Consider the following 23,197-nt stretch of genomic DNA (forward strand, 5'->3'; position numbering starts at 1 on the left):
AGGAGCAAACGGGGGGGAGGCAGAGCGAGGGGGGTGTGCGGGGAGAAGGGTGCACCAATGAATGAATGGAATTCCAAAATCTCTGTAGATGTTCATTGAAATGAAAAATAAGCAAACTAAATTAAATTTAAAAAAAAAAAAAAAGGCGTTCCCATAAGAAAAGTCCTGGACCAGATGGCTTCACAGCTGAAGTCTACCAAACATTCAGAATATATTTAGCACCCACTCTACTTAAATTACTTAAAAAAACTGAAAAAGAAGGAAAACTTCCAAAGTCATTCTATGAAGCAAGCATAACCCTAATACCAAAACCCGGCAAACATATTACCAAGAAAGAAAACTACAGACCAATATATCTGACGAATACAGATGCAAAAATCCTTAACAAAATCCTAGCCAACAGAATCCAAAAGCACATAAAAAAAAATTCACCATGACCAAATGGTTTTCATAACAGATAGGCAAGGATGGTTCAACATAAGAAAAGCAATCCATGTAATTTACTATATTAACAAAGTAAATAACAAGAACCATATGATCTTAGCAATTGACACAGAAAAAGCATCTGAAAAAAATCCAATACCCTTTCCTGATAAAGACACTCAGAAAAATGGGAATAGAAGAAAATTTCATCAACATAGTGAAAAGTATATATGCAAAACCAAGAGCCAACATCATTCTCAATGGAGAAAGACTAAAAACATTTTCCTTGAAAACAAGGAGCAGACAAGGATGCCCACTGTCACCATTTCTTTTCGGTGTTGTATTGGAAGTGCCTCCTAGGGATATATGACAAGAGAAGGAAATAAAAGGCATCCAGATCAGCAAAGAGATGGTTAAACTGTCACTATATGCAGAAAACCACAAAGACTCAACAAAACAACTGTAAAGAGTTAATAGGGCAGTTTAGTAGAGTGGCAGGATATAAGATCAATATCCAAAATTCAATAGGATTCCTCTACAGTAACAAAGAGAATTCAGAGAAGGAAATCAAGAAAGTAAAACCATTTACAATAGCCAATCACGAATTGAGATATTTGAGAGTGAACCTAACTAGAGATACAAAAGACCTATACATAGAAAACTACAGAGCATTTCTGCAAGACACAATAAAATAAAGAAATGGAAAAATGTGTCCTGTTCATGGATAGGAAGACTCAATATTGTGAAAATGACAATCTTACCAAAAGCAATCTACATGTTCAATGCAATCCCAATCCAGATACCAAATTCCTTTTTCAAGGAGATTGAAGGGAAAATTATCAAATTTATTTGGAGAGGCAAGAGACCCCAAATAAGCAAAACACTTCTGAGAAACAAAAATGAGGTTGGAGGCATAGCACTCCCTAGCCTCAAAACCTACTATACAGCAGCAGTAACCAAAACAGCATGATACTGGTACAATGACAGGCACATAGACCAAAGGAACAGAACTGAGAACCCAGGAATAGACCCAGCTATCTGTGGCCAACTGATATTTGATAAAGAAATCAAAGCTATCAAATGGGGAAATGATAACCTCTTCAACAAATGGTGCTGGAAAAAGTGGACTTCTACATGCAGAAAGCTGAAACAGGATCCACATCTCATACCATACACAAAAATCAACTTACAGTGGATCAGAGACCTGGGAGCAAAGCCCAAAATCATAATGTTCATAAGAGACAAACTGGTATTAAGCTTAGAAGCACTAGTCCGAGGTATAAAGAGACTGCCAGATACAACCAGAAATGCATAATCTGAAGAGGATAAAATTGATGCATGGGACTTTCTAAAGATTAAATTCATGTGTGTATCAAAAACTTTTTCCAACAGGGTAAAAAGAAAACCTACAGACTGGGAACAAACATTTGGCAATACCATCTCAGACAAAAATCTTATAACAAAAGTTTACAGAAATACCCCTGGGCCTCCACAAGAAATAGACTGATAACCCAATTGCAAAATGGCCAAAAGACATGGAAAGAAATTTCTCAGAGGAAGAGATTAGAATGGCAAACAGACACATGAAGAAATGCTCCAATAACTAACAATAAGAGAGATGAGACTCAAAAACCACAATAAGATAACATCTCACTCCAGCAACAGTGGCAACATTTTACAGGGCAGAAAGTAATAAATGTTGGAGAGGATGTGGCAAGAAAAGAACTCTTATACATTATTGGTAAGACTGTAAAATGGTGCAACCATTCTGGAAGGCAGTTTGGCACTTCCTCAAAAAAGTTGAACATACAAATTCCATATGACTTAGGTATTCCACTACTTGGAATATACCCTGAGAAAATGAGAACTGAGCTTTGTAAAGCAATGTTCACAGCAGCATCATTCACCATTACAAGAACATGGAAACAACCCAAATGTCCAACTGCAAATGAATGGATTGAGAAATTATGGTACATTCACACAATAGAATACTATGCAGCACACAGGAGCAATGATTTTGTAAATTATTACCTAACTTGAGAAGGCCTGGAGAGTATTATGCTGAGTGAACTTAGTCACACAAGGATAAATATTGTATAAAACCATTATTGTAGAGTGAGTATAAGGATCCAAGAAGGGTGGGAGAAGTTGGAAGCAGAGAGATGAGGATGTACAGGGGAAGGGAGGATTAACCATGGGGTTGTACAAATTGTTGAGTGGGGGGATGAGGAAAATTGAAAGAATTTGTTCTTGAAAACAATGTATTCAAAATTTGTAAATAAAGTAGTAGAAAATTTAAAAAAAAAGAGAGTGGGTGATGTATAAAGTCAAGAGAAATCAATCCTAGTAAAAGAACAAAAGTGTAAAATTAAAAAAATAATAATATATTACATGCAAGGGAGCTCTGGTGGCCTAGTGGCAAGAAGCAGCACTGTAATCCCAAAGGCTCACAGTTCGAATCCACCAGATGCTCTGCTGGAGAAGGAGGGGCGATCTCCTCTTGTGCCAGTCAGATCCGTACACAACAATACAGATGGGCTTAGAGAGGCTCAAAGTGATTAAAAGATGGGCATATAGAAATTCAGAGTGAGTAGAAGTCACACAGTGACTGAATCTAGATTCAAAACAAGAGGGTTTAATTTTAAAATCTGTTTCTAACAATCACTCCAGAGTTGTCTGAAGTGTAACACAGACCTCTCCACATGATTCCACCTTAACCTCCTTTGTTCTCTCTCACCAGCTCCAAACGTGAGGCCTCCAAAGCATCCCAGGAGATGCTCTCAGTCAATGTTTGACTATTCCAGCAAACCAGGGACTTTCCCAGGCCTGCTCTAACTCTCCCATGGCAGACCAGTGGTCCCTCCTAAAAGGGTCCTGGGCCTTTGATGTCCAGGCCTGTTCCAGATTACAGGCTACCTCCAGCCCCCCTAGGGCCACCATGGCAGGGAGCTCATTAACAGATCCTTCTTCTGCTTTAATGTTTGGAAAAGAAGGCTCTGATTTCCTACAGCCCACCCTGTTCCCATATGAATTTCAAAAGGAGGCCTGAATGCTCTCATCATCTCAGAAATAGCTCTAGGGTAGCACTGGTTATATGGGACCTGGACACATTGAAGGGCACTAACAGCTGCCCCAAATATGGCTGTGAAGGACCCAGATGCTTGATGTATGATCCCGATGGTTCCTATGTGGTTTCTCAAGAAGGGCTGTCCTTGGGCAGGGGCATGGGGAGGCACTCTTCTCCATCCTACACTTTCACCCCCTTTGAACTGAAGATGTTAAAGAATAAACAAATTTGTAAAAAAGCAGAGGGATGAGGATGTGCAGGGTGAGGGGAGATTAATCAGGGGGTTGTACATTTGATGGGGGGGGGTGAGGGAAATGGAAAGAATCTGTTCTGGAAAACAAGGTATTTGAATTTTGTAAATAAATTAGTATAATTTTTTTAAGAAAACACCAAATTACAGTGCTGGACTATACTGAAGTCAGACCTGATCTAAAGTTCTGCTCTGCTAACTAGCAGCTTCTGCTAGGATGGTTAGACAACCTCTCTAATGGCTAGAGCTCTAAGGGAACCCTAGTGGTAGAATCTGTAGGGAGCTGCACTGCTAACCCAAAGGTCACTCCACCTCTCCAGTGGTTCCAATTCATCAGAAGGTCCAAGAGATAAGTAATCTCTTCCCATGTGACTTATAGTCTCAGAAATCTACTGAATTGATCCCACTCACCAGCAAAGAGTGAGTGAGTTTCTTTATCAGTAAAAATGAGAATGACAGTATCTACTCAGTGATCACTACTTATAACAAATTATGGCTAAATAATAGTGAGAAGAAAGGGAAACCCAGAACACTCAAATGTACTTATATGAAATCTATACCTAGCCCAAGAAGCTGTTTTCTTAAAAAGCAAAGGAACACTGCTCGATTTAAAATCAAGGAAGGGATTAGGGATACATCCTTTCTCCATACCTATTCCACCTGGGTGCTGAGCAAATTATTCATGAAGGTAGATTCTATGAAGAGGACTGTGGCATCAGGATGGAAGAAAGAATCATCAACAACCTGTATTATGCAGAAGACATGACCTTGCTTGCTGAAAATGAAGACTTGTCACATTTGCTGCAGAAAATCAACTCTTGCTACAGCCTTCAATATGGATTACATCTCAACATCAAGAAAACAAACTAGGCATGCACTTAAAAAAAATAAAAGCAGCAGCAAGAACAGATATATGCACACTCATGCTGGTAGCAGGATTACAACAGCAAAGATATGGAAACAACACAAGTGCTTACCAATAAACAAAGAGGTAGAGAAACAATGGTACATGCCCACAATGGAGTATGATGCAACACTGGAAAGATGAATTTGTGAAATACTACACAACATCAATGAGTCTAGAGGACATTATCCTAAGTAAAACAAGTCAGTCACAAAGAGAACAATATTGTTTAAGACCAATGTTTTTAAAAACTTGACAAAGGTATATATATAGAGAGAAATAATAGAATATGTTTATCAGAAAGGGGAAGAAAGGAGAAGTGAAAAACTGATTGACAGACATGGATATTTATTAGGATAGATGAAGGAAAGGTCAATGTGGAATGAATGGACAATCAGACATTGTATGTACTGTAAGCATGTTATGGAATAAAATATATATGAATGATTGAAAAATGCAAAAAACCAAAACAAAGGTCCTCATCACTGGGCCAATGGGCAACATCATGATAAATGGAGTAGGGATTGAAGTTGTCAATGATTTCATCTTGCTTGGATCAATAATCAACACCCTTGGTACCAGTAGTCTGCTGTCAGAGACATCTCCAAAATACTGACAAACCATTGATGCCAGTTTGAAGACTAAGGTGAACCTGATTCAGGCCATGGTCTTTTCAATCACTTACTATGCATCTGATAACTGTGCAATGAATAAGGATGACTGAAGAATTGATGCCTTTGAGTTGTGGTGTTGGAAAAGAGTACTGAATATCCCACGGGCTGCCAAAAGAACAAGCATATATATTTTTGGGAAACTGCAGTCAGAGGGCTCCTTGGAGGCAAAGATGGCAAATTCACTGGAGAGGAACATTGTACCTGGTAAGGTGGAGGCTCAGTGAAAGAAAGAAAGATCCCCAATGAGGTGGATTTACACAGTTACTATAGCAATGTGCTCAATTTCAGAGTTTATGAGGATGGCACAGAATAGGACAGGTTTCAGGTCTGTTGTTCACAGAGTCACTATGAGTCATACTTGACTCAATGACAGCTAACAACTCACTGATTATTGGAAAGGTTAAGGGAAGTAATGCTTGGAAAGGGTTTGATTCCCCTGAGCTCTCTAGAAATACCAGTCTTAATCCACCAGCTGTTCCTAGAAGGAAAGATGGGCAAGCTTCATCTCCTCTCATTGCAATCTCCAGACTCAGAAACCAGCAGAGCGTCGCTCTGAGTCAGAAGTGACTCAACTGCAGTGAGTTGGGTTTTGAGTCATTCTCAGAAGGAGGCATTGGTGCTCAGCATTAGAATTCTCACCTTCTTTGTAGGAAACTCATCTTTGACTCCTGACCAATGCTTCTCAATGGCAGTCATCACAATCTGTTAATAGAAGCTTGTATTTTGCTCTGATGCTTAACAGGTTTCAATGCAGTTTCCCGACTAGAATGGACTAAGATGAAACGCTGAGCCTCTTACCGCCAAAAATCATTCAATGAAACTTTCTAGACAAACGTGAATGAGCTAGGACTGATCATAGAAATGATGCAAAACCAAGCAGCCTTTTGTTCTGCTGTGAATCAAGTCCCTCTGGGAAGGGTGCAGAATCGTAGACAGCTAATAACAATTACCAGTAACTGAATTACATACTGATGATTTATCTGAGAATGTTAAGCATTCCTTCATTCAATTGTTGATTCCTTCATATGCATGTGACAGACACTCTGTAGGCAATGCACAATGCATGACTCATCATGAAGGCTTAGTACACACTAGCTATCATCAACTTTATCACCTAACAAGAAATGTGCTAAAGAGGCCTATGTCTGGTAATGGCACTTCAAGGTGAGCTTGATGAAATGGCCACTCTGTAAAGTGAGTCATCATCAGAAAGTTTCCTTTATTTGGCTTTCCAGGATTCCATGCCCAAGATGCAGCCTCAAAAATACAAGGTGTTACTGCCACAACCATATGAGGGTGAGGGACCAGGGTCAAGATGGTAGTGTGAAAGACTAGGATTTACAGCTCCAAGCATGTGTCATGTATCATAACATTAAATCCCATAACAAACTTTGTAGTCTCACTGAAAGTTAAACACTCACCAGCTTATTGTCTCTTAAGTCTTACCTTGTCAGTCAGGCTGCTGTCGCAGGCCGGCTGTGCCAGAAGCAGCCGTACCATGTCTGTGTTGCCATGGTGACAGGCTAGCATGAGGGCTGATGATCCTTCATGGTCCTGCAGGTTGATGTCCGCCTGGCAGCTGAGCAGCGCCTGGACCATGTCCTCCCTGTCGTGGCTCACTCCCAGCATCAGTGCAGTCTGGCCTCCCTGCACACAGAGTCACAGAGTTGGATCCCTCTCTGACCTGGATGTTCCTGGTGAAGATGCTCAAGGAAATGGCTATTAATCTGAATTTCCCATGACCTTGGTATGAGGCATCCTTCTCTGCCTGCAAAGTTCCAGTCTTCTTCTAAGACACCAGTAAAGCGCAAGTTCCTCCAAAGCCTTCCCTCTCTTCCCAGACACAATTTTCAACTCAGCCCAGCACTTAACCACTTGTTATTGCAACTTGCAAACCCCTATCTTTCTCATAAACAGTAAAATTTTTGACAGCAGGGACCAGAAGTCTTTTTTCCTCTCTTTTCCAAGGTCTAGGATGGAGTGCATCTAGTAGTTGTTAGGTACCGTCTAGTCAGAACTGACTCAGCTGACCCTCCAGTGGGTTGTTAGAGGCCGTAAATTGCATGAGAGGAGATTGCCCATCTCTCTCCTGCAGAGAAGCTGGTGGATTCTAACTGTATGCTTCTGAGTTGGCAGGGCAACTCCTTACTGCTAGACCAGCAGAGCTCCCTGTGGACACGCTAGTAAGTGTTAAATGAAAGACTGGATGCTCCACCACGTAGCTTTTTACTGTATGCGCATTTCTGACTTGCTCCTTATGGAGTCTGTTCTGAATGTTTCTTGTATTTTCACATGACAGAAGGAAAACTGATGCTTTTGAGTTGTGGTGTTGAGTGAGAGTACTGAATAACCCATGGACCACTAAAAAACCCCCAAGCAGATATGTTTTAAGGTGCAGCCAGATTGCTCCTCAGAAGCAAGGGTGGGGAAGCTTCATCTCACACACTTCGGGCATGTTGCTAGGAGAGGCTATTCCTTGGAGAAGGACATCATGGTGGGAAATGTGGAGGGACTACTAGGGAGAGGAAGACTCTCAACCAGGTGGATTGACACAGTGATTACAGCAATGGGTTCGAGTGTGTCAGACATTGTGAGGTTGACAGGAAAGGACAGGGTTAGATCTATTGTCCATAGGTTGCTTTGAGTTGTATGTGATTCAATGGCATCTAATAATAATAATAGTAATAATAAATATTTTCAAAATTATGTCGACTAGTTAGTGATACCGAGAGCCATCCTGCCTCAACAACCTATCTGTTTGCCTTTCTTTGTGATCATTTCTAATCTGTAGCCATTGGCATAGCAATGAATTCAACATCTGAAAGTTGAATCAGAGTTCTATTTCTGCTGTTTGCTAGTGAGTGAACCCTGGCTCGTGCACAAGAGTAGCCTTCTTGAATGTTGTCTATTCTTTGTTTACAAATACAATAATGATTTTACAGGGCTTTTGTGGAAAAAAATGAAATACGTATATGTAGTACTACAGAATGACTAGGGATGACAAAAAAAGAATCAATGTCTCTGAGTTGCGGTGCTGGAGAAGAGTCTTAAACATACAATGGACTGCCAAGTAAACAAATAGGTCTGTCTTTGAGAGGGTGAAACCAAGTTTCCCCTTGGAGGCTATGATTTTGAAGCTCCATCTCACATATTTTGGGCATGTGGCCAGGAGAGACCAGTCCTTGGAGAAGGACATCATGCTCAGAAGGGTGGAGGGACAGTGCAGGAGAGGAAGACCCCAGATGAGATGGATTGAGACAGTAACTGAAGCAATGGGGGGTTGGTGTGTCAGAATTAATGAGACTGGCTCAGGACAGGGGAGGGTTCAGAGCTGCCATACATAGGGTCTCTACGGGTCACAGGTGACTTGATGGCACATAACAACAGCAAGTCCTTATACAGTAGGAGTTTTCCTGATTACAAACTGACCCTCATTCTTCTCAGACTTTCCTGTATTGACACAGCCTTCTCACTCAGTCTTGTTACATTTCGCTCTCAGTTCTCTTGGAATCTAGGCTAGTGAATTTTGTCTCAATGACTGGACATCAGCTCTGTAAAATTGTAAAAGAGGTGTACAAGATCTTTCCGATCTTTTGTAGTTCTGAGCACTATGTCTGATACATTTAAAGGGCTGAAGAAGACATGTTTGCTGATGTGTTAACTGATTACAGCTCCAATCTGCAGTCTCTTATGGATTAAGCTTCCTGCCTAGAATGCTGGAGTAGAGAAAAGAAAGGGAATTGGAATCAGACAAATCCTAACTCTACCACTCATTAGCTTTGCAAATGTGGGCAAATGAACCTCTGTGACTTTTTCTGTTTTAATAAATGATTAATAATAATAATAGCTATGCTAGGGTTACACGAGAAGGATGGGCAATCTCCTCCTGTGAGATTCACTGCCTCTGAAAACTTGGTGGAGAGTCAGCTATGGGTTGGTTCTGACTTGATGGTACACAGCAATTCAACAGGATGTTAGGGTTAGCTCTGGTGACATTCTCTGTAGGGTTGTGCAGCTAACTCAAAGAAGATACTATTCTAGGGGTTCAAATCCACCAGCAGCTCTTTGGGACAATGATGGGCAATATCCTCCCACACAATTTACTGCTTTGGAAACCCAATGCAGGGTCAGTTATGAATTTGTTCCAATTCAGTAACAATGAGATTTCTGGGTGGTTGAGAGAACGGAATGAGTTCATACAAATAGGAACTGTGGAGGACAGAACTAAGTGTTTTTACCAGTGCTAAATAAGTTAGATATAAGGATCAGTCTGAGGATTAGAGATATATGATAAACACTTGACCTACCATGGGTGCTCAATATATGGGGCTGTATAACTAAGTGTCCTTGACTCTCCATTTCTTTGGGGCCCAACCAGATCTTTCCAGTATGCCTGCTTACTTTTTGGCCTGTTTTTACTCAGTTCAGAAGTAATAGCTATTTACTAGACTAACCAGACCACTAGCTTTTCATCCAGACCCTCTTTCCATGTGTTATTAAGGCCAGATGATAAATCCAGATTGTGGTATCTGTCCTCCTGCCTAACTCCAGGCCTCTTCCTTCCTGGCCTCTCTTCTGGTCCAGTTCAATACAATTTAATTCAATCTTCATTTACAGAGTGCTACTTCATACCAGGCATTTCACTGGTCTTGGAGACACACAGAGAAATAAGTAGTTTATCCCCAGAAAACTGCTAGACTTCTGTTCACTTTCCTAGAACTTGGTACATTCACTTCTCCTCTTGGGTACAAGGCCTTTGTGGTAGTTGGAGGGAGCAATGGTACCTACACACATCTGCCACGCGTCTGGTGACCTGAGACGAGTCCCTTACCCTCCTAGAGCATCGCTTTCCTCCTCTGTAAAAAGAGGGGCTTGGTTTTCATCACTGACAAACATCCTTGCTTGTAAGAGGGCTAGCTAAGGGAAAATTAGCATATTTATAGAAAACATAATTATGAAAATTAAAACAGCTTTATTGAGACCATTAGGGTAGGAGTTGCAATGGGTGAAAAGATGCTACAAATACCAGATTCGCAGCAGTAGCAGCTTTTGGTTAGGAGAAGTGTGCAATGTGACTTTGCCATCAAGTTAGGCTACCATCTCCTGTCACACTGGGGGTTGGGAGATTGGTATTATTGAGGAACAAGGGAGTTACTTATATTATTAGAGACAATGTTCCATAAGTAGCTTGCCATTCTACATGTATTAACTGTTGTTTAGTTCTTGTCTGTCTTTTTATAATACTTCTACAGAGAACAGCCTTAAAAAACAAAGATGGCGTCTCTCTCCAGATAAGGGCAGACATACTTTTTGTCCATTATAAGGAATTCAGGATCCTTAAATTCACTGTTCCTCTCCTTGGTACAATCTACTTTCAGTGCAGTTATTATCTGGTCCACCCCACAGCATTATGTGAGCACTGGTATTTGGTACAAATGCTATTACTGTGGCTACTACTATAAGTAATAAACTGTCTTTTGTTTCTTTTTTATAATGATAAGAAAAATGACCTTTTATTAAAGCCTACATTCAACTTAATTAGGCTCACATTTTCATTTTTAATTCTTGGTTCCTTCTTCCCCATGATATTCAATATATTCTTTAAAAATGAGTGTGATATCCTCCTACCCATACTCACCCTTCTACTTCCACCCTTTGCCCCCTTGGTAGGGTGGAAATCATGGAGTTGCACAATTTTGGAGGGTGGAGGGAGGAGGTAGAGGAAATGGGAAAGAACTGACAAGGCCATGAAGAAATAGGGTAATAGTACAAATAGTCCAATGGTAGTAAACTTTTTTTTTTTAAGATGAGCTGCCAGCAGGTTTATTTTGCCCAGGATTGCAGATCTGTTCTTTCCTATTGAAAGCTGACTTGTTGAATTTGTATTTATTTTTTTCACAATGTATATGAATGATTGTTCCCCCCCTCCATTCATTCATTGTTGCATTTTTCACCCCTCCTAACCCTCCCGCCTAGTACACTACCCTCTTGGAAAAGTAAAAGAAAAAATTCTTTCATTGTTTTACAATCCCTCCCCCAGGTCCACTCCACCATGCAACATTGACTCCGGACACTCGTTATGATAAAAATACCTAGTCACATATCCCTTTTAAACAGTTTTCTCCCTCATCTGATTCAATGCGGTATACATTATTTAACCCCACTTTCTCAATCTCCCCCCAACCCCAATGTCAGTCTTGTTGTATAACAGAGGCAGCATGCAGTATTTGTCTTTTTGTGACTGAGATATTTCACTCAGAATAATTTCCTCCAAGGTCACCCATTTTGAATAATATTGCATGAGTTCCTTGTGTTTCAATGCAGTGTAGTATTCCATTGTGTGAATATACCACAATTTCTTTATCCATTTGTTTGTTGATGGGCACTTAGGTTGTTTCCAACTCCTTGTTATTGTGAACAAAGCCACAATAAACATGGGTGTGCATATATCTGCTTGGATGTCAGTTATGGTCTCTTTGGGGTATATTCCCAGTAGTGGAACTGCTGGGTCAAATGGTATTTCTATTTGCAACTTTTTGAGAAAGTGCCATACTGCCTTCCAGAGTAGATGCACCATTTAACATTTCCACCAACAGTGAATAAGGATTCCAGTTTCTCCATAACCTCGCCAGCATTTGTTGCTTGCTGTTCTGTTAAATTTTTCTGTTCTGACTAGGGTGAGATGATATCTCAGTTGTTTTGATTTGCATTTCTCTTAGAGCTAGGGATTTTGAAGATTTCTTCATGTGTTTGTTAGCCATCTGAATGTATTCTTTGGTGAAGGGTCTGTTCATATCCTGTGCCCATTTTTCAATTGGATTATTTACATTTATCTTGTTGTGGTGCCTTTGTTTCTGACATAGGATCTTTGTATCTTCTCCCTACAGCCAGGCTAATTTACGTGCATGAAGGTAAAGTCCAATCTCAGACCCTCCACAGATGTTGACAGTCTGCCTGACAGTAGAGATCATATGTATGGTGATGCTCACTCATTCATTGCTGTCCAGTTAGAACCAACTTATAGCTTACTCTACAGTGGTTTTTGAGGCTTTACATTGACATTTAGGTTGATAGCACAACTCCCCACAGGCATCACCAGGGTTCCCATTATGGGGAGAAAGAAGGCTAAATGCATTCCATCACTTCCTACATAGAGATATATAAGTGCCTTCTTAAAGAGTTTCTCTTGTTCCATATGGAGCCTTGTCTAACTCAAAGCTCTACTGGATAAGGACTAGGCCCTTAGTCTGTTTGCAAGTACACGGGTCCAGAGGTTGTACAAGACATCCTAACATTCTGTATTTTTCCCTGTATCTTTTGGAGATAGACATAGGTTCCCTATAAGGGATCCTTGGCCAAGTCAACTGGTAGAACCCACATGTCATTTTTCCTCAGCTATTACTTTTGTATCACCTTAGGGCTCTACTGGTTCATGAGAATAGCTTTTTGTAGCCTGGCCCACAACTACTCCTGGTAACTGAGGTATTGTGTGGCTGGAATAGTTTTGCACTGGCTGGTCGAGAGGTAAAATGCACAAGTGCCTAGAGCTCTGGCTAGCTAAAGAAACCATCATCATCATCATCATCAAGTGATGGAAGCCCATCACTGAGGATTCTGGTGACTACTCAGACCCCAGCAGACCCCACATATAATTCTAAGTGGAAGCTGAGGTCTGAGAAATGGATATTCCTGGCACTGCTCAGCAGAAGCTCATGTCTGCCCTGTCCACTCTTCTCCATTATGTTGAGAACTCGTGGCTTTGTCAAAGGGCTTTGGGGATAGAAGGATTTGATAGAGAAAGAACAACAGAAGGGAGACTTTGTTTAAAAAATCAGACCTCCAGAGAACATCCTGCCTGGTTAAATGCCCACGGGCCATAGACCAAGTTGGGTGACCTTTAGGGACCTTCACAGAACACCCAAATATCAAATGCCTTCTCAAGAAGCTGACTGTGGGAATGTCTGGCTGAGAGTCCAGATGGAATGTGCCATTTAGACTTGGACATAGAGTAGATGTGCACTGACCTCTGCTCCATTTTGTCTGGGTCTCAGGGACTTTTGAGGAAGACCATATGTTCAACTTTAGAAAGATGTCATCTGGAGGCCCCAGGCTTCTTGGGCTAAAAACATCTACATAAAATCTACACAGAATTTCTCATTCCAATGGCAGAATATGCAGGGAATTGTCTCTGTGTTTATTACAAATATTGTGCTCACACCTCCTACCTGAGAAGCTTGAATGTTCACATTTCCTTCTCTTAGGAGCTTCCAGACAACAGCCATGTCTTCACTGGTCTCCGCAGAAGCCAAGGGGGTGATCATGACAGCAGTATAGCCAGCCTTGTTCTGAAGATCCACACTGCAGATACCTGTTAGAGGAGCAATGAGCACAGGAAACAGGAATAATGTCCAAGATACCAGAAGCCAGACTCTATTTCGGCCAATTTGACAGGACACAGAAATAATGTCCAAGATACCAGAAGCCAGACTCTATTTTGGCCAATTTGACAGGGCACTGCCTGCTGTGTTAAAATGTCACACACAGAAGAGATGAATCCTTTGCACAGTGGTAGAATCATTGTTTCACAATTCAGCAGCCCTTAAAATTGACTTTAGCATACCAATCAATGTTCATTGTAACATGATTCAAAATAGACAATGGGTGAAAACACCTCAAGTGTCCCTCAATAGATGAATGATAAAATGTAGCACATCCAATAAGGAATTATTCTTATTCAGCCACAAAGAGAAAGAAGTGCTGATATGTGTCACAATCTGAATCAACCTCAAAAACATTATGCTGAATTAAATAAGACAGGCAAAAAAGGCACATACTGAGTGATCCCACATACATGAAATAACTAGAACAGGCAAAGAGAGTTCTGGTGGTGCATCCCATAGGGAGCTGTGTTGCTAACCCAAAAGCAGCACCTCTCTACCTGTCTGATTCCACCAACAGAGTCACAGGAGAAAGATGGGCAATCTCTGTCCATGTTTACTTACAGCATCTGAAAATTTGCTAAAAGGTCAGCTATGAGTCAGTCCCAACTTGACAACAATGAGCTTTTTTTTTTAAGTGGTACAAATAGTTTATCTACCAAACTGCTAAAGATTGGCAGTTATAGTCATCTAGTGACACGTTGGAAGAAGGATCTAGCAATCTACTTCCAAAAAACTCAGCCACTGAAAATCCTGTGGAGCACAATTCTACTCTAACACACACTTAAAGTCACCATGAGTCTGGGTTGACTGGATATCAGGATGCCAGTGGATACAGAACACTCAGTCTGGCTCCTTCAGTATCACTATCTTCCCCATAGCCTCTTTGCTGCTTTGCTAGGAAGATAACAGCTAGTCCTAAGCATAGCATTATAAATCTGTCTTGTGAAAAGAAGGAGGGATTTGTATTAACACTGGAGGTGCAGTGGTAAAGAGCTTAGTCATTAACCAAAAGGTCCATAGTTAGAATCCACCAGTGGCTCCATGGGAGAAAGGTGTGGCAGTCTGCTTCCATAAAGAGTATAGCCTTAGAAACCCTATGGGTCTCTATGAGATTGTGAAGTTTATATTTCAACATGACTTTTCCTGGCTATTATTTGATTTTGCTATGTAGATGGGTGGAAATATGTGAATGAGGCATGTTATCACCTATTCACAAGAAGATTTATTTACCATTCTACAAGGGGACAGGCCAGTCTCAACAACCTATAAGGGGGATGGCTAGTTTTGCTATTGAATTGAGCATGACAACAGTGAGAGGCAGACATATCTTCTGGTCCCACTGAGGAGAAAGCAGGACAATGTAGGATTTCCTTCCTGCTCCAGCTATACCTACAGCATCAATACCTGTAGCCAAACTGGAGACCTGACGTGAGATGGGATCATGAAAAGAGAGAGCCAATATTTGCAGGACTGAGAACGTTGTTGGACAACTAGGAGTAAGAGGCCAATATGAGCAAGACTGAGAACTTGGGAACACTGGCCTGAAGACACACAGCTTGAGGCTGAGATGTTTGCATGGACATCTCAGGAGCTGTCTTGTCTGTATTCTGTTATTAGTCCAGATTATAATATTTTTACTTCCCCAATACGGTTCTGAGTGGTTTGTGAGCTATTACATTGGATTTTGGACCCTGCAAAGCTGTAAGGTTGGTGTTGAGATGAGTTATAAGAGGTATGGGAGAATGGGGGACATGTCTGACCTTATGGGAGTTGGGTTTGTGTTATTGATGCTATGGACATAGACAGTTTTCTCTTTGTGAGGTTGGTAGAAGTCAGATATGCCCATCCCCATGTGACCTTTGCTTCTTTTACAGATACCTGCAGAATTTCTGTGAGACAGCAAGGGGTATAAATGTATTAATAACTTAAAAAAATACTTATTTTGTACTTGATGTGTGAATAAGTCTCGGCTTGCTAGTTCTCTTTCATCCCTTCAGAAACAAGAGGTTCAACTTCCCACTAGGGGCTCAGGGAAGGAGCAGAAGACTCATGACTTTTGCAGCAGATGCTGTAGAGCAGCCGAAAAGGAGCAAAACCATTCTCACCAGGAGGTGAGAGGAGAAAGGTTCTTGACTGAGTGTGAGTTGGTCACCCACTGTGCTTTCCTCACTTTTCAATGGCATCCTAGCAAAAAAAAGACAGTGAAAATGCAATATCTAGTAGCATTTCTTTTTGTTGTATATGGGGTTGCCATGAGTTGGAGTTAACTTGATGGCAACCACAACAAGGCGCTCCCTTTACCTGGGATAATTGCACTGCCTGCTGGAATCTTACCTCCTCTGCTGAACCTTTCCTATTTCTCAAACTGGACTGTGTCACTTCTTTTGAGTCTAACTCACATTCTGTATCTCTCTCTTATGACCCCACTCTTATCAGATAAGGCTACAAGTTCCTGGAAGCTCATTCATGGCTTCCCTTTGCACCCTTGGTAGTAACCAGTATGGATCTTGTGTATAGTCAGTAAATACCTGATGGACAAAGAATTAATTCAACTGGTCAAATGGGGACATGGTCTTTGTTAAAAAGTATCTTTTGATGATGGCTAAAACATGGCTATTCTTACAGGAAACATGGCATATAAGTCTGAAATCAGACAGACTGGAGTAAAAGACTTCACTGTCACTTACCAGCACTGGGACCTGAACAAATGACATAACTTGCTAAGCCTCTTTCCCTCAACTGCAGATCAGAGTGTTGTGAAGAAGAAATGGCATAACAGAAGCCCAGGAGAGGAGACAGGTACATAGGTCAGCTGCTAACCATGACTGAGACTTAGGGGCTGTACTCCTGGGATCATGAACTTCCCTGGGCCTTTGTGTGTTCAGACAGGAACAGCTGGAGAGGAGAGAGGTATGTGGATTGGCTGCCAGCACCTATTGAGACTTGGGGAGCAAAATATCCTGGGCAGCACTCTTGGGACATTTCCTACTCCTAGGACTTCCTACTCCTAGAATATTGTCTACTCCCTCCCATCAAACTACAGGTCAAGACAGAGAAGCAGGCCTACCACAGCTGAGCAGGGGGAGAGAGTTCTGCTTCCAACCTATCAAAGGACAACCAAACGAGAAGCTTACCAGAGGAAATAGGGAACAGAGCTGCCCATAGATGACCAGTGGGGAATATTGCCTGGGAAACTGAATCAGGGGCAAAATTTAAAATCTACAACTCTATCAGTAGCATCATAAAGATAAACCACAACCTACACAGACAATAGAAATTGCATCACATATACCAGGAAGAATTTCACATAATGTCAAGATAGCAGCAGGCAGGATTAAAGAGTATGAAAAAACAAAACAAGTCTTCTACTAAAGAAGCAGACCAGATCACAGACCCAGTGAATACCCTAGAGACAGGGAGATAGAAGAAATATATCAACATGGAGTTATGCAAACTGGTACTGAAGTTACAAATGATGAAACAAGAGTTGAAATCATAAACAAAGTTGTTAAGAATTAAAAATCATCATAAGACAGAAAGGGTACAACCAATAAAATTGTTGTTGTGTTTGTTGTTGATTGCTGTCGAGTTAAACATGACTCATAGTGGCCCTATGAACCAAAGGCCTGAAACCTTTCTATAACCATCATCATGGATGATGACACTCTAGCTTCCAAACCAATCTTAATTGGAGCTCCACCACTGTCCACCATGGGCAGCCATTATAGCATTTGACCCCCAAAGACGCAAGGTTCATCTTCACAGCAAACCCAGATTACTTCAGTACAGCAAACTGACAGAAGAGTGCTGTACAACTTAGAAGGACGTTCCTCCAAATAATAACAATTTAAATACAAGGTCAGTTGGTTGGTCTCTCTCTCTCTCTCTCTCTCTCTCTGTGTATACATATATACAAAAGATGAACAAAAGGCCTAAAGCCTGAGTCACAGGCGACTCGACGGCACATAACAACAACAACATCATTTCTCCCAGTTCATAGACTTTCCAGAGTCATAGGAAGTGGGTGCCATTCCTGCTTCCAAAACCAATGCAATACAAGGTGGGGGAGGGGAAATGCATGAAAATGTACTACAGATTATCAGGACTGATATTGCTGAAATTTTTAACATGCTGGAGGGATAAAAAAAGCAATATAAAGAGATGGAACTAAGAATCGTTAAGCTAGTAAATAAAAACCTCACTGAGAACTTGCTAGAAGAATAAATAGAAAATGGAAGGAAAATAAACAAAATAATAGAATCATGTAAGATAACATCAAACAAAACAACATAAACGTGATCAGAATTCCAGAACAGGAGAGTGGGGCAAAGCACAGATACAATTCTGGAGGAAGCACTAGAAGAAAACTTCCCAGTTATCACGAAAAACAAGGAAATTCACACTCAAGAAGCTCAGTAAACTCCAAATGGACTAGACTCCAAAAGAAAACATTAAACCATCTCATAGTCAAAGTCTCCAAATTCAAAGACAAAGATTGAGAAAAAGCAGAGCAAGAAAAACAGTCCTCTACAAAGGAAAACCAATTAGATTAAGTTCTGATTTCTAAACAGAAACCATCCAAGCAAGAAGACAATGATGGCATAGACAGAAGGCTGAAGAGAAACTATAGTCAGCCTGAGATCCTGTACCCATCAAAGCTGTCCATCAAATATGAAGGAAAAATTAGGTAATTTGTAGAAAAGCAGGAATTTGTGAAATAAGACCAACTCTACCATAAATACTAAGAGAAGTCCTTCGCACAAAGTGAATGGATCAAGATAACCAGTAACAATAAAAAGAAGAACATGCCAAAAAGGCAACAAGATAACCAGATCTGTCAATAATCATACTTAATATAAATGGCTTAAACACATAAATGAAGAGAAAACACATCAATTAAGAATAGCAGAATGGATCAAAAAACAAAGGCCATCAATACATTGCCTATAAGAGACATCTAAGAAACAAAGAAAAAGATAGAATATAAATCAAAGGGTGGAAAAAAGATACCAAACAAATGGCTTCCATAAGGTTGCTGTTGTCCTTGAGTACCACAGAGTCAGAACCATCCCATAGCTGACCTTCCAATGGGTTTTCAGAGGCAATTAATTGCATGGAAAGAGATTGCCCATCCTTCTCCCATGAAGCAGCTAGTGCTCTCAAACTGCAAGCCTTTGGGATTGCAGCACAGTTTCTTGCCACTAGGCCACCAGAGCTCCTAACATAAGAAAGTAGGAATAGCAATACTAATCTTTGATAAAATACATGTTAGGGAAAAATACTCTTCAGGATGAAAGCCACAGTAAAAGATAAGAAAGGGTACTATATAATGATTAAAGAAGATCACAATAGATCAAGAAGATATAACTTTGTTTAGAATCTACACACCAAATGACAGACCTGCAAAATATATAAAATAACAGTTAACAGATTTGAAGAAACAGCACTACAATCGTAATAATGGTCTTTAACACATCACTCTCACCAAAGAACAGGTTAACTCAAAAGAAACTCAACAAAGATGCACAAGAACTAAACTATACAATTAGCCAACTCAACCTTGTAGATGTATTCAAGGTACTACACCCAATTAAAAGTCAATTTACTTTCTTTTCAAGTGTATATGGTACATTCTTAAGAATTGATCATGTATTAGGACACAAATTAAAAAACACTGAAATAATACAAAGTGTCTTCTCAGACCACAATGCCATAAAACCAGAAATTAACAGTAAGAGCATAAAGGATTAAAAAAAAATACCATCTGTGAGAAACCTAAAGCTAGAGCTTTACTAGAATAGAGAAGAAACAAAAAGTGAAATAAAAAGTCCTTTGAAACAAATGAAAATACAACATATTAAACTATGAGATACTGCAAATGCAATCCTCAGGAAGGAGTTAATAGCACTACTCATTTTTTTAAAGGTGCAATATAAACTTCTTAACACCTTCTGCAAATAGAAAAAAAGAAAAACAAGGTAATCCCACAGCCTCTAGAAGAAAGTTAATTAAAAGGAAGGGTTTAAATGAGCAGGATAGAAAAGAGAAAAAACAATTGAAACCATCAATAAGATCAGGAGTTGCTTCTTTGAAAGGGTCAACAAGTAAACAAACCATTGGCAAATTTAACAAAAACAAAGAAAGAGAAGGAACAAATAATTTGAATAAGAAATTAAAGTAGTGCATTACAATACAACCAGCTGAAATGAAAACAGTGGATTGAGGCTCAATGTCAAGAAGACAAAGATTCTCACCAGTGGACCAATTGGAAGCATCAGGATGGATGGTGAAGAGATTGAGATTGTTCACAGCTTTAGTCTGCTTGGCTCCACAATCAACACTCTTGGCACTAGTAGCCAGGAAATTAAAAGACGTACTACAATGGGAAAGTCTGTTGTTAGGGACCTCTCTAAAGTACTGAAGAGCAACGGTGTGTCTCTGGAGACTAAGGTGCATCTGGTACAGGCCATGGTCTTTGCAATCACTTGTTATGCATCAGAGAGCTGGACAATGACCAGGGAGGATAGAAGGAGAATTGATGCTTTTTTTTTTTTTTGAATTGATGCTTTTGAGCTTTGGTGTTGGAGAAGAGTGCTGAGGGTACCATGGACTGCTAAGAAAACAGATTCATCTTGGAGAGGGTTAAACTGGGTGACTCCCTGGAGGCAAGGATTCTGAGACTTCGTTTGACATACTTTGGTCATGGTGCAAGGAGAGACCGGTCCTTGGAGAAGGACATCATGCTTGGGAGGGTGGAGAGACAGTGCAGGAGGGGAAGGCCCTCTGGGAGGTGGATTGATTCGGTGACTGGGGAAATTGGGATGAATGTGTTGGAGACAATGAGATTGGTACAGGACAGAGCAGAGTTTAGAGCTGTTGTACCTAGGGTCACTATGAATTGTACGTGACTTGACAGCACATAACAACAACAACAACATACTCCAACAAATTTGAAAACCTAGAGGAAACAGATAAATTCCTAGAAACTTATGCTCCCTAAAGTAATACAGAAAGAAGTAGAACACTTGAACACACCCATAAATAAAGAAGAAATTGAACAGGTCAGAAAAAGAATCTCTTAAAAAATATTCTGACTCAGAAAGCTTTATGGGTGAATTCTAACAAATATTCAAAGATGAACTATTTCCAATTCTACATAAATTATTTTTAAAAACAGAAAAAGAAGGAACACTTCCAGTCATTATATGAAACAAGCATTACTCTAATACCAAAACCAAGCAAAGACATAAAAAAAAAAACCCTAACATAGATGCAAAGTCCTAGCCAATAGAATCCAACAGTACATTTAAAAAACACAAACAAGCAAACAATTCAGCATGACTATGTGAGACAATAAGACAACAGAAGGAAATAAGAGGCATCCAAATTGGCAAAGGGGTGGTAAAACTATTGCTCTATGCAAAGCATATGGTAGTATACAAAGAAAGTGCCAAAGATTCAACAAAAATCCTGTTAGATCTAGTAGACCAATTTAGTGAAGTGGCAAGATACAAGATCAATATACAAAAATCAGTGAGATTTTTCTATAATAAGAAAGAAAGCACAAAAAAAGAAACTAGAAAAGCAATACCATTTACAATAGACAACCAAAAGATAAAATACTTGGGAATAAACCAAAATAGAGACACAAAAGACATTTATAAGGAAAACCACAGAACACTACAAGAAAAAAGAAGAGATCTAACTAAATGGAAAAAAATCCTTATTTATGAATAGGAAGAATTAACATGTTGAAAATGACTGTCCCTCCAAATGCAATCTTCATGTTCAATGCTATCCCAATACAGGTATCAAACTCATGCTTCAAAGAGATAGAAAAGGCAAATGGCAGATTTATTTGGAAAGGAAAGAGACTCCAGTAAGCAATTTATTTTCTGAAAGAGAAAATTAACTGGGATGTAAAGTATTCCCTTTCCTCAAAACCTACTACACAGCCGGAGTAACTAAAACAACATGGAATTGGTATAACAACATTCACAGAGACTAATGGAACAGAATTAAGATCCAAGAAATCAACCCATCCACCTTTGGTCAATTGGTATTCAACAAGGTTACAAAAGCTATCAAATGGGGAAATGATAACTTCTTCAACAAATGAAGCTGGCAAAACTGGACATGTAATTTCCTGGGGGAAAACTCCTAAGAAACAGCTGGACATCTACCTGCAGAAAATTGAAACAGGACCCATATCTCACGCCATACACATAAAAATCAACTCAAGGTGAATAAGAGACCTAGGGGTAATGCCCCAAAACATAATGATAATTAAGAGACAAAACAGGACCAAACTTAGAAGCCATAGCCTATGGCATAAGTAGACTTGTAAAGATAACCAGAAACACACAACCAGAAGAGGATAAATTGACAAACAGGACCTTCTAAAAATCAAGTCCCTGCGTGCATCGAAACTTTTTTTCAATAGGGTGAAAAGAAAGACTACAGACTGGGGGAAAAATGTTTGGCAATGACATTTCAGATAAGGGTCTCATAACTAACATTTATAGAACATTACAGGGCCTCCACAAGCAATAATTGCCTAATAACCTCACAAAATGGGCAAAAGGCATGAAAAGACTCATCACAAAGGAAGGCATTTGAATGGCCAACAGACACATGAAGACATGTTCAAAATCACTGGCAATTAGATATGAATCAAAACCAACAGTAAAATACTATCTCACCTCATCAGCAGTAGCCAAGTTTAGCAGGACAGCAAGCAATACATATTGGAGAGGATGTGGAGAGATTGGAACTCTCATGCACTGCTGGTGGGATTGTAAAATGGTATAAACACTCTGGAAGGCAGATTGGCATTTCTTCAAAAAGCTGAACACAGAAATTTCATATGATCCAACAATTACACTGCTGGGAATATACCCCAGGGAAATAAAAAAAATGGAGATATGTACACTTATGTTCATAGCAGCATTATTCATAGTAACAAGAAAATGGAAACAGTTCAACAAACGAGTAGAGAAATTGTAGTACATCCATACAATAGAATGCAACATAGCATTAAGGAAGAAATACTGTGAAATACTATATAACATGTGACAGTCTACAGAGCATTATACTGAATGAACTAAGTCAGTATCCTTAGGACAAATACTGCATAAGATTGTTGCCGTGAAAATAGAAGGATCATTAAGCAAGATGTGTATACAACTTCAAAAGGAGAAGGGGAAGGGAAAAAAATTTACTGTATAGCAGAGGTTTGTGGGCAGATGGGGAGGGCAAAGGAACTGGAAAGACCTAATGAGGACTTGAAAAGACTGGGTGATTATAGGCACAAATCGACAGCAATGACTTTGATTTCATACCACCTGAATTTCAGAATCATCTCAGGAACAGGTTTGAGGCCTTGAACACTAATGCCCGAAGACCAGATGAGTTGTGGGAGGATGTCAAAGGTATCAT

At 40.0% G+C, this 23,197-nt stretch overlaps 1 protein-coding gene across 1 annotated transcript in view; it reads right to left on the bottom strand.

The window, feature by feature from the left end:
- The window catches only part of KANK4 (KN motif and ankyrin repeat domains 4), a 55,515-nt gene that overhangs the window by 9,705 nt on the left and 22,613 nt on the right, over positions 1-23,197 (bottom strand). Inside the window, exons 7-8 of the mRNA XM_006879849.1 lie at positions 13,544-13,686; positions 6,765-6,965 (exon numbers count right to left, since the gene is read on the bottom strand). Coding sequence (XP_006879911.1) covers positions 6,765-6,965; positions 13,544-13,686 — 344 coding nt within the window. The remainder of the gene's footprint in view (positions 1-6,764; positions 6,966-13,543; positions 13,687-23,197) is intronic.

Source organism: Elephantulus edwardii, unplaced genomic scaffold (genome assembly GCF_000299155.1).
Source record: "Elephantulus edwardii isolate Elephantulus edwardi_28Jun2011 unplaced genomic scaffold, EleEdw1.0 scaffold00005, whole genome shotgun sequence".
Lineage (NCBI taxonomy): Eukaryota > Metazoa > Chordata > Mammalia > Macroscelidea > Macroscelididae > Elephantulus > Elephantulus edwardii.